This window comes from Mizuhopecten yessoensis, unplaced genomic scaffold (genome assembly GCF_002113885.1).
Source record: "Mizuhopecten yessoensis strain PY_sf001 unplaced genomic scaffold, ASM211388v2 scaffold11151, whole genome shotgun sequence".
Classification (NCBI taxonomy): Eukaryota; Metazoa; Mollusca; class Bivalvia; order Pectinida; family Pectinidae; genus Mizuhopecten; species Mizuhopecten yessoensis.
In genome coordinates, this window is record NW_018408905.1 from 423,243 (window position 1) to 436,403 (window position 13,161).

The following is a 13,161-nucleotide window of genomic DNA, read 5'->3' on the forward strand; positions in this document are numbered from 1 at the left end:
ATGCACTGTAAAATTGGATACAAAGCATAATGTTGATCCTTGATGAAGAGTTCTTTTTACACAACCAATACAATTTTCTATGTGATGTTCCGATGACTAGTACGGTATGTACACTGTCACCTTCATCAGACAAATGACCAGTGAAGCGTATGCTGGTCAATTGTCTGATGAAGGTGACAGTGTACATACCGTACTAGTCATTAAAACATCACATAGAAACTATTATTGGTTGTGTAAAAAGAACTTTTCATAATATATACTTACCAACCTGAAGAAAATGTTTAGAAATAATGTTGATCCATGAAATATTAAAAAAATATTTTTATAAATAAACTTTTACAAGTCATGGAAGGTATTTTACAGATTTCTTATTGTGGAAACCTTTTGGAAAGGAGGTAATGATGTCCAAGTGAGGTACCATAGATCCTTAACTCATTCACCCCTGAAGACACATTATGAAATTTCAGGGGTGAATGAGTTAAAGATATATTATACATCTTAATAAATCTAGGGAAAATGTTATACAATTTATAAGTGGTCTTGTAACCACTGAAAAGTTCATTTTAGGTTCTGTTATCATTAGAATTGATAAAGATTATTTTTTTTATGATATTTTGTATGAAGCTGACCATGCTTAGTGAAGAACTAGATAGTAGCTCTGATAACAGGAAGGAGAACATGGATTTGGAGGGTGACTCAACACTCCCAGTCCTTCTCACTGGTATAGTACCTAGAGTACAGGGGGCCTCTGTCTGACATTCTGCTACCACTAACCCTCCACCACTGGGTTGTGGGTTCGAGGCCTACGTGGCCAGTCGCCAGGTACTGGCCGTAGGTCGGTGGTTTTTTCTCCGGGAACTCCGGCTTTCCTCTATCACAAAAACCTGGCATGTCCTTAAATGACCATAGCTGTTAATAGGACGTAAAACACAAACAAACAAACAAACATAGAGTACAGGAAATACCAACAAATTACCATTCAATAACAGAAGTAAAGGATAATCTTGGTTTCTTGATTAATAACATGGGTTTGAATATCTTTCATATTTTTTAACGTGATGGTGTCAGTGACGACCCAATTGACAATATTGTTTGTTATTTACAATAAAGCTGATGCATTGGTTTTGTTTATGTGATAAAAAAGTGTCATTTTCAATAGTGAAAAATATCAGTTTTACTTCTCTATTATTAAAACTCTACCAACACCTTTCACTGATAAAAATGAAGAATTATGGATTGGAAATATTTGGCAATTGTAACATTTGGTGATTTAAAATTTAGTGAGCTTTCATATGTACGGTAAATATTTACAAGATTATGAATCATAAAATGCACAGTCCGTGTCAAACATAGCACCTGCAGATTCACAGTCAGTGTCAAATATAGCACCAGATTCACAGTCAGTGTCAAATAAACCACCCGATTCACAGTCAGTGTCAAATAAACCACCCGATTCACAGTCCGTGTCAAATATAGCACCAGATTCCCAGTCATTGTCAAATATAGCACCAGATTAACAGTCCGTGTCAAATAAACCACCAGATTCACAGTCCGTGTCAAACATAGCACAAGATTCACAGTCAGTGTCAAATAAAGCACCCGATTCACAGTCAGTGTCAAATATAGCACCAGATTCACAGTCAGTGTCAAATATAGCACCAGATTCCCAGTCATTGTCAAATATAGCACCAGATTCACAGTCAGTGTCAAATATAGCACCAGATTCACAGTCCGTGTCAAATATAGCACCAGATTCACAGTCAGTGTCAAATATAGCACCAGATTCACAGTCAGTGTCAAATATAGCACCAGATTCACAGTCAGTGTCAAATATAGCACCAGATTCACAGTCAGTGTCAAATATAGCACCAGATTCACAGTCAGTGTCAAATATAGCACCAGATTCACAGTCAGTGTCAAATATAGCACCAGATTCACAGTCAGTGTCAAATATAGCACCAGATTCACAGTCAGTGTCAAATATAGCACCAGATTCACAGTCAGTGTCAAATAAACCACCCGATTCACAGTCAGTGTCAAATAAACCACCCGATTCACAGTCCGTGTCAAATATAGCACCAGATTCCCAGTCATTGTCAAATATAGCACCAGATTAACAGTCCGTGTCAAATAAACCACCAGATTCACAGTCCGTGTCAAACATAGCACAAGATTCACAGTCAGTGTCAAATAAAGCACCCGATTCACAGTCAGTGTCAAATATAGCACCAGATTCACAGTCAGTGTCAAATATAGCACCAGATTCCCAGTCATTGTCAAATATAGCACCAGATTCACAGTCTGTGTCAAACATAGCACCAGATTCACAGTCCGTGTCAAATATAGCACCAGATTCACAGTCGGTGTCAAACATAGCACCAGATTCACAGTCGGTGTCAAATATAGCACCAGATTCACAGTCCGTGTCAAATAAACTACCAGATTCACAGTCCATGTCAAACATAGCACCAGATTCACATTCAGTGTCAAATATAGCACCCCATTCACAGTCAGTGTCAAATAAAGCACCAGATTCACAATCCTTGCAAATATAGCACCAGATTCACAGTCCGTGTCAAATATAGCACCAGATTCACAGTCAGTGTCAAATAAAGCACTAGATTCACAGTCAGTGTCAAATATAGCACCAGATTCACAGTCTGTGTCAAACATAGCACCAGATTCACAGTCGGTGTCAAACATATACCAGATTCACAGTCGGTGTCAAACATATACCAGATTCACAGTCGGTGTCAAATATAGCACCAGATTCACAGTCGGTGTCAAATATAGCACCAGATTCACAGTCCGTGTCAAATATAGCACCAGATTCACAGTCAGTGTCAAACATAGCACCAGATTCACAGTCGGCGTCAAACATATACCAGATTCACAGTCGGGGTCAAATATAGCACCAGATTCACAGTCGGTGTCAAACATAGCACCAGATTCACAGTCCGTGTCAAATAAACCACCCGATTCACAGTCAGTGTCAAATATAGCACCAGATTCACAGTCAGTGTCAGATAGCACCATTTCTGTGTCGCCTACGACGGATGTCGGAAAGACACATAGGCGCTGCTTTTTCAACGGCGGCAGCGTTAAAAATGTTAAGGTTTTGCGTTTAGCTCTGTTTCTGACAAAGCTACACCAACAAAACCTCGATCATAGATGTAGTAGCATGGGTAGTGGAGGCCTACTGCACTAAAAATATTTCATTGATTTCTGCATTTTTTTGGTAAAAACCTCAAATTTCTGGACTTAGAAAAAAACATATTAGGCTGTTTCTGACAAAATATAAATGCTAGAGCAACCAAACCTCAATCATACATGTATCATGGGTAGTAGAGCCTACTACTCTGAAAACATTTCATGGATTTCTGTACTTTTGTCGGATAAAAACCTGAAATTTCTAGACTTTAAAAAAAAATCAATGTTATGATTTTGTGTTTAGGTCCGTTTCCTTATGTACTATGTCAAATGCTTATTATATTGACAAAGTGGGACAGGCGACACATATAATTACGTGTAATTCTTGTTTTTTTAAAGAATTGGGTATAAATTGGTGCTGTATTGACCAACCCTGTTGTGTTGTTTTATTTGAATATACAAAGTTACCCAGAGTCATGACAACAGCTGACTATTCTCAACTTTGTATTTCTGTTGTTATTTTTACCAACAACAAGAGCTATTTCACCGAAAACGAAAAGTGAGCAAACTGGTGATAGGGATTCTTTAACATTGATGCGTGATCTAACACATTTTATTGATTGATTCAACAGCTTCCTCTACTTAAAAGGAAGCAAACTTTTGCTGGAAATAATGCCTTACTGTTGCCATAATACTAATGATTCAACAGCTTCACCAAACTAAATGGAAGCAACCTGTTGGAGAAGATTCTATTAGCATTGATGTTTTATCATGGAAGACATTTTATTGATTCAACAGCTTCTCCCATCCAAAGGAAAGCCTTGCCATATGCATACCACTACTGGTATATCCTGAGTGGCTGTATGCATATTAGCCTGATGATGATCCAAAACGTGCCCTTATCAATTCCACGGCTTTGCCCGCCCAATGGGAAGCCAGTGACTGTAGGGCTAGCCTGAGTGATGCAACTAGATTCTGTATGTATATTAGCCCGATAGCCTGCAATGTTTGTAATGATCTTGACAGCCAGTCATTACTGTTTCATGAATCGATGGTTTTGAGACATTCCTCTGTGGCCTTATAGTTATATTCAGTTTTGAGATGACCCTCTTTATAACATCTGCATCAATTCTGACGTATTCCCTTCTGAGTCCTTGGATCCTCTTTCTGTTTTCAGGTTTCTGTTGAACATATGTATCACAATTTTGAAAGTTCATGTGTAGAAATTTTATTTTATTATTTGCATATGTGTACTTATTAACTGGTTTGATCAGGTTTTAGTGGTTTTTTTAAATATCTGAAAAAATAATTGGTTGTTTGTGCTTTCAGTGAAATGTTAGGTCACATTTTGGAAAGATTTTAAACATCTCCTGTTTGGTTGGTGATTGTGTAGGAATGGTTTTGAAAAAGTCCCTGTTTAGTAGCCTAGCTCGGATTAGTTTTTGAGACTGGCCCTGTTATGTCTTCTGTTAAAGCAGAAATGCTTTTGAGACAGCCTGTGTTCAGTCCTCTGCTTCTTTATAGTCTTCAGACAGTCCTTCTATGGTCCTTTGTTGTAATGGTTTTGCACCAGGAATGATTTTGAGACAGACCATGTTTAGTCCTCTAGCCTTAAGTCCCCTGTCAGGGAAATATTTTAAAATGTAATATGTTTGCTGTTTGAGGATAGTCTATAAATGATTTTGAGACTTTTCCTGTATGGTTCCTTGTGTAAGAATGTTCCTTGTGAAGGTATGTTTTTGAGACTCTCCCTGCAATGGTTCCTTGTGAAGGTATGTTTTTGAGACTCTCCCTGTATGGTTCTTTGTTAAGGAAAGATTTTGAGACTTCAAAAATATTGTGAAGAAATGGTTTTGAGATGTCCCTGTTTAGTTCCTTGTTTGGAAATGGTTTTGAGACTGTCCCTGAATTTCTGCCTGGTATTGACATGTTATGTGTTGGATCTAACATTTATTACTGAGAGGACTTGACCTATCCTTGCTTTTGCTGACATTATCAGGCTACAGACTCAGGCCGCTGTGTATGAAGGATTTTTCAGCTGCTGTAACAATTGCTGAGGGGTGTTTTTGGTTTTTTTTTGGGGGGGGGGGGGGGGGGGGGGTCATCAGAAATTTCATTGAAATATCATTGTTTTGTTATGGTTTGGTACCAATTATGTTAGTTTTAATCCTGTTTCAGACATTTTGTTGTCATTATGACCCAGCAAAAACATGTTTCCATAGAATCCCAGATTGTTTTGTAAATACATGGCTAGGAACCCCAAGGGAGGTAATTATGTGTGATTATATATGATATCAAGGGAGGTAATTACGTGTGATTATATAGGATATCAAGGGAGGTAATTACGGGTGATTATAGGAGGCCTTGATTACTGAAGTATTTATATAGACTCCAATGATTGATCAACAACCTAATCCGCCTGAGATAAAAACTGTAGAAATACAGAGGTTACGAGAAATGTAGACTTCACCATTACACATGTGTTACATTGACAGTCTAATGACCAGACCAGAAGATGAACAAAGACCTCAGAATTCTAAATCAGAATTGGAGCTTAGACCTCGGAAATCTAGACCAGAGTTTGAGCCTAGATCTCAGAACTATACCAGAATTGGAGCCTAGATCTCAGAACTATACCAGAATTGGAGCCTAGATCTCAGAACTATACCAGAATTGGAGCCTAGATCTCAGAACTATACCAGAATTGGAGCCTAGATCTCAGAACTATACCAGAATTGGAGCCTAGATCTCAGAACTATACCAGAATTGGAGCCTAGATCTTGAAACTAGACCAGAGTTGGAGTCTTGGTGCCCAATCAGCTAGACTCAGAATTGAACAATAGCTGCGCTACCTACCAAGCCATCTATAGGAACACGCGCATTGACATTTAGAATAATCACATTTTGAGACAACAAGCCTGGCCCTCTAAAGGCAGGCATGCCAAGATGTTTACAAAATGAAACAATGAACCTGGCCATCTTAAGGCAAGCATGCCTGGCTAGCTACACATAAGGAATGGTAAAAAGTTAGGATGACCATACTGGCCCTCAAAAGGCAGGCATGCCAGCTGTATACACATGTAGAGTTGTAATATGCTGACACTGCTAACCTATCCCTCTTAAAGCAAGCATGCTTACACATAGAATGGTAATGAGTTAAAACAACTAACCTAGCCTTCTAAAAGCAAGCTGGCTTACACATAGAATGGTAATTAATTCAGACAACTAACCTAGCCCTCAAAAGGCAGGCATACCTAGATACGCAAATAGAATGTTTACAAGTTGAAATAATCATGCAACCTGGCAGTGCCTAGCTAGCTACACATATGGAATGGTAACAAGTTGAGACATCCGAATCTGGCCCAATAAAAGCAGGCTATATACACATATGGAATGGTAACAAATTGAGACATCCGACCCAGCCTTATAAAGGCAGGCATGCTAATTTTTGATACACATATGGAATGGCAACAAGTTGAGACATCCAAATCTGGCCCAATAAAAGCAGGCTATATACACATATGGAATGGTAACAAATTGAGACATCCGACCCAGCCTTATAATGGCAGGCTAGCTACACATATGGAATGGTACATGTAATGGCAGTGCTAAGTGCCTGAGAGTGTTACACTAGCTTCACACAATAGAGCCCCTCCACACTCCAGCAGTGGAACTGTCTTTAACACTGGGTTGGAGAAGAATGTTCTATTGGTGGCGTTTGAGGGTAAAAACTCATTGATTTATAAGGAGCAAACAAGTCTCCACCACTTCAACATCACTTGGAGAGAGTCTGGGAGTCTGTTTGTACAGAACCCTCCGTCCCAGAGAAAACAGGGTCGTGTGGGAGGTGCTAGCTCTGTGTATGTGTGCTGCAGCTCTGTGTGTAGAACTGTACAAGTTCAAAGAGTTCCAGAACTTCATCCCAGAGAAATGTTAGAAGGAAGTTTTGATCCAAGTCAACTTCGACTGAATGTGCTATAGTATTAAGGATAGGATCCCTACAGAACCATAGGATGTGTTTAGAGCCTGTGATCCTACGCTTGTTTTCAATATGTGTAATACGATCTGATGGAATTTGAATATATAGACGGACCATTCTCTGCTGTCTCAGAACTCTAACATACTGAAAGGAATATGGAGTTGTTTTGGAACGATTTTCTACTGAGTTCTCTAAATTACCAAGTAATTTTGACTATTGGAAGGATATTATATGTGAATATTAATATATTTTGAAGATTTTAGGCTATTTGAAATTTAAAAAAAAAAATATGTTTTCTCAGATTTAGGATCCTTCAGGATGTGCTGATTAACAATGAAAAAGGATTTTGAGTTTTTTTCATGTGAAGAAAATCTTGACAAGTTCCTGAAACATTTTATCGGTATCAGAACTATGGGAATATAATTGCAGTTTTTACGACTTTATGTAAGATTCCTAGGATTTCAACCTCATTATCAGGATTTAACTACGGAGGAAGAAATTTGATCTGTAGCATTTCAGTATCATGAAAATATATGATGTTCAAGATTAAAAATTGATATGAATATGTCAATATTTCTTAAAATCTTCAACATAACAGAATATGGATTGAGATTATTTTGTGAACACCTGGAATTGAAATGATACCTGAAACTTGATCGCATTCAGAGAAACTCAGGATTTAGGAGATGTTAGAAACATATCTACATGTGTACAGTATAAGTGTGAAGTGTACTAAAGCTATGGAGGACTCGTAATATAGCAAGGTGATAGTACATTTTGTATCCCTGACGAGGTGATAGTACAGTTTGTATACCTGATGAGGTGATAGTACATTTTGTATCCCTGACGAGGTGATATAAGATTTTGTATCCCTGACGAGATGATAGTACATTTTGTATCCCTGACGCTGTGATATTAGATTTGTAGCCCTGACGAGGTGATATTACAGTTCGTATCCCTGACAACTTGATAGTACATTTTGTATCCCTGACGAGGTGATAGTACATTTTGTATCCCTGACAAGGTGATTGTAATTTTGTATCCCTGACAAGGTGATAGTACATTTTGTATCCCTGACGAGGTGATAGTACATTTTGTATCCCTGATGAGGTGATATTACAGTTTGTATCCCTGACGGGGTGATATTACAGTTTGTATACCTGACGAGGTGATAGTACATTTTGTATCCCTGACAAGGTGATAGTACATTTTGTATCCCTGATGACGTGATATTTACTTTTGTACCCCTGACGAGGTGCTAATGTGTCATTATAAGGAAAACTGTGGCTGAAGTGGATATATCGACGTATGTGGAATGATTACGTCTAGTAAAAATGCTAATGATTATCAGTGAATGTGTACGATTCTAACAGAGTGGCATGCCCTGACCCAGGATCTGGAGTTCTATTGTAATTATTGGATTTAAACCAAAGTAGTTATGGATACATTTTGTACTGGTAGATAATACATCACCATGGTTACACACATGTTCTGTTTTCAAGACAAATATGGGATTTAAAAACTTATGATTATTCGGAGAACTTTCATAAGACATTCTATTACTGGAGTATAGTGTGTTTGTGAAAATATTACAGGAAGTGTTTATCAATTTTCACAAGGGAGTGTTCATTATCAATTATCTCAAAGGAAGTGTCGGTGTTTACAATGTCATTCAGTCCGCCATTTAGTCCTACGGGGTCAGCGTGTATGGTGCACTCTCCTACCTTTCCATTACAAATGGAAATGTCGCCTGACCTGGTGTACCAGAACGGCCACGACTTGGTGGAGGAGTTCGGGATGGAAACCAGAGACCCAGAGGTAAATCAGTATATACACAACCCGCGGTCTTACCACAGTTATCTCCCCTCTTATATTACTTCCCCTTTTCATTTGTGACCTTCCCATATATTTTTCCCTTTCTAACCATTCACTCCCTATTTCTTCTATTGTCCCCTAATATTTCCCTCCCACCCCCTCGACCTCCTATCACCCCAGTGTTACCCTCCCCACCCCTATGTTCTCTTCCCTCCCACCCACTTCCACCTCCAAATGTTTCTCTCCCACTCTTTCTACCTCCTATCACCCAAGTGTTACCCTCCCACCCTCTCTACTTCCTATCACCTAAGTGTTACCCTCCCACCCTCTCTACTTCCTATCACCCAAGTGTTACCCTCCCCACCCTCTCTACTTCCTATCACCCAAGTGTTACCCTCCCACCCTTTCTACTTCCTATCACCCAAGTGTTACCCTCCCACCCTCTCTACTTCCTATCACCCAAGTGTTACCCTCCCCACCCTCTCTACTTCCTATCACCCAAGTGTTACCCTCCCACCCTCTCTACTTCCTATCACCCAAGTGTTACCCTTCCCACCCTCTCTACCCCCTATCACCCAGTGTTACCCTCCCCACCCTCTCTACCTCCTATCATCCCCAGTGTTACCCTCCCCCACCCTCTATACCTCCTATCACCCAAGTGTTACCCTCCCTCCCCCCATCTGCCCCCAACATTTCCCTCCCTCTAAATTCCTCCCTGTCACTTCCTATCATCCCCAATATTACCCTCCCCACCCCTATGGTACCCAACCTCCTNGTATGTTCCCCCCTCTAAATATTCCTCCCTCTCACTCTCTATCGTCCCCACTGTATCTTCACCACCCCCTTGGTTTCCTTCCTCCCTACCCCCTAACATCCTCTATTTTCCCTTCCCATTCGCTATATTCTCATTATTTTGTGCGCATGTCTTTGCTGTCGAGATAAGTGATGTAACAGTAAAGTGTTGTAAGTGTAACTGTGTTAATTCTTGTCCACATAATTACTTCTGAATCACATTATATATACTTTATAAAAAAATGACAGTCTGACGAACCTCGGATTCGTTGAATACCATGATTGCATTCTTTGAACTACTGGTCTGGTGGTCTGGACCTTTTTTTTTCAGTAGTTGGAATGTTCAATGACAATTTCAATGCCAGTACCTGGCGACTGCCCCATGTAGGTCTTCAACCCGTGACCCAGTGGTGAAGGGCTAGTGGTAACAGAATGTCAGACGCCTTAACCACTTGGCCAATGCGGCCCCCTTTAATGACAACAGCATCTGTTATCAGATGTTGTCATAACTCTCATTCAAATTTTATAAAGACACTAGTTGTACCAAGTGTCTTTTGCCATTTGAAAATTACCTAATGGCAGTTAGATAAACATGATTATCAACCAGCACGAGTTTTGGGACCCGGTTCTCCCATATCTAGAAAACATGTTTCCCTCGGAAATACATTATGTCGGGTCTCCAATGGCGGAAACAGTTGCCATGATTCATGACCTCACAATGAAAGATGACATTGCAAAGCATTGTTACATGACATCATAAATGAAAGATTGACCAATGAAATCACATCCAAAAAATTTACCCTCTCCTAGCAGATTTATACAATGAGTCGTGAGTGAGGAAAACTATAGTGTAGAAAGAAAGTCTTCCTAGACCAGCTCCGATCTTTGTGAAATGGTATCTGTATGAAATTTGCTTAGGCATGAAATAAATCAAAAAACATTAATCAGCTCGGACATCTTCAAATTAGGGTAACTTGATAAGATGCTGGACAAGAGCAAAATACTAATGGGAAACATGTGGAGTATATGGAAACTGTCACAATGTTGATTGGTGGTGTTTATATGAGAGTGTAACTCCATTGGTATCCTGAGGACTGGGAGACATTCTCTTATAGACCTATGTATTTACTTATCTATAATGTATAGACTACACAGAACATCCTATGGGATGTACACTATATAAACATACACAGGACGTTTCCTGTGTACAGTGTACAATGTAAATTTTACATACACAGGACATCCTGAGAGAGTTTTTTTGAGAGTTAATTAATTCATTCACTTTTGGAGACACATTTGAACCCTTCCAATTTAAAGGTTGGAATAGTTCATTATGAAATTTCAGGGTTTATTGAGGTAAAGATTGTTAGTGCTATTCCTCAGAAAGAACTAGAAGGATTTTACCATGGTCCCTAGTTATATGCATATTGGCTTTTGGGACTGATAGGAAAACCAGACAGCCAACATGAATTTTGACAGTTCATTTTTGTTATCACTATTTTATGTGTATGCCGACATTCAAATGAATTTATAATACTTACGTGTGTTTTTGTTGATATTTCCTTGTATTTCATTATATTTCCTTGATAATTTGGTTATGGGCTTCAAACATCTTCTCGATTACAAGGAACAAATATGTTTTTGATAATCCTTGATGAGAATCCCAACCGTTCGACAAATTGGTCTTGACATGCCACAGGTCTTTACTTATATATGTTTGAGCCATGCTGTTCCAAGTTTTTGGTATATTAGTAGATTCAGTTTTGAGACATCCCCTTTTTAAAACCCTACTGGCTGACATTTTGGTGTTTGACATGCCACAGGACTTTACCTCTACAATTCTATGTTTGAACCATGCTGTTGAGGTTTTTGGTATATGAGCAGATTCAGTTTTGAGACATCCCCTTTTAGGGCCTATCGGCTTTCATATTGATGTTTGATGTCCTACAGTATACCTCTATAGTTCTATGTTCGAACCATGCTGTTGAAGTTTTTGGCATTTTAATAGATTCAGTTTTGAGACAACCCCCTTTAAGCACCAATATAGGTTTCCTTATATACAAAATTGACTTTTGAAAGATCCCCTTAGAAATCCCTTCTCTCAGCCATATTGATGTTTGGTGCTTGGCATGAACCCAGTTGAATAAAATGCATCACAGGAGTCATAGGCAGACATTGGAATAATGTTATGTATTGTGTGAAAATTAGTGGCATTTTTGCAGCGACATACAATGCCTTCAAGCTGGTCGTTTGTTTGTGTTTTATGTCCTATTAACAGCTATTGGTCATTTAAGGACGTGCCAGGTTTTTGTGGTGGAGGAAAGCTGGATATCCTGGAGAAAAACCACAGACCTACGGCCAGTACCTGGCGACTGCCCAACGTAGGTCTCGAACCCGCGACCATGTGGTGGAGGGCTAGTGGTAGCAGAATGTCGGATGTCTTAACCACTTAGCCACCGCGACCCCTGCATAATGGTAGAACAGTGTTGATAGGACTAGGTCAGGGTTACAGGACAACTTTATAATGATAACTGGTTCCTCTTCAGTTACTGTAACAATATTCAATGTGTAATTCAACTCAAAATCCAGTATTTGAGAAACATAGTCATTAACAGTTAACAGGGTATCAGATGTTTGTTTCATCATAGATAGAGTATGAAACACAAGTGTGTCAGATGTTAATTGTACATAGAATACGGTCGCCTTCTAGCTTCACCTAGAGAAAATTTCTTTTTAGTTCAGTGGTAGAGTGCACGTGTCGAACTAGGAACCTAGGGATGGCTGGTTTGACCCGGTGGAAGCACACTACTCTTTTTCCTGTTACAGAGTATAAAACACAAGGATGGGCCATTTCTGCATATTTTTGTAAATCTTTAGTATAATCAGTTTTGGCTTGTCTTTTTAAGCCGATTTTGGCAAGAGTCGAGCAGCTTATTAATTCTGTCCAGAGAACAAAATGATGGACCCACTTCCGTTCGGGGTGCGTGCGCATAATTCAGTCTTGCATGCTTCCGATATATACCGTAAAAACCCATGTAATTTGCGCACTTTTTTTCAGAAATTTAATACCCAAAGTGGGGGGTGCGTAAAATACACAGGTATAGAAAATTTCATGTTTTTTTCAGGAAAAGATCGACGATTCTGGGAGATTGCCATCTTGGATTATTTCCCTTGGTACACGGAACTCTAAGACAAATGACGATCAACAAATTTATTTATGTCAAACATTAATAAAAGATACATAATGTGTTGTTATGTGAGTTTATGTGAAAAGTATTATTAAATAGGTAACCGTTAACAAAAAAAGTGTAGCCAAATTCCTATGCCAGAGAATCGCCGATCAACTTACGACATTACGTTTCGACATCTCGGTGCGTTTCCCCATACTATTACGAAAATGTAGTTGTTCAATTTAAGCTCCGTTC

At 39.1% G+C, this 13,161-nt stretch overlaps 1 protein-coding gene across 2 annotated transcripts in view; it reads left to right on the plus strand.

Moving 5' to 3' along the window:
- The window catches only part of LOC110466977 (colorectal mutant cancer protein-like), an 83,008-nt gene that overhangs the window by 19,382 nt on the left and 50,465 nt on the right, over positions 1-13,161 (plus strand). Inside the window, exon 1 of one of the 2 annotated variants that reach the window (XM_021523813.1) lies at positions 8,170-8,947. The exons of the other annotated variant lie outside the window; for it this stretch is intronic. Within the exon in view, the coding sequence (XP_021379488.1) occupies positions 8,795-8,947 (153 nt within the window). The 5' untranslated portion in view covers positions 8,170-8,794. Of the gene's footprint in view, positions 1-8,169; positions 8,948-13,161 lie in introns of those variants that run through there. 2 annotated transcript variants of the gene reach the window in all.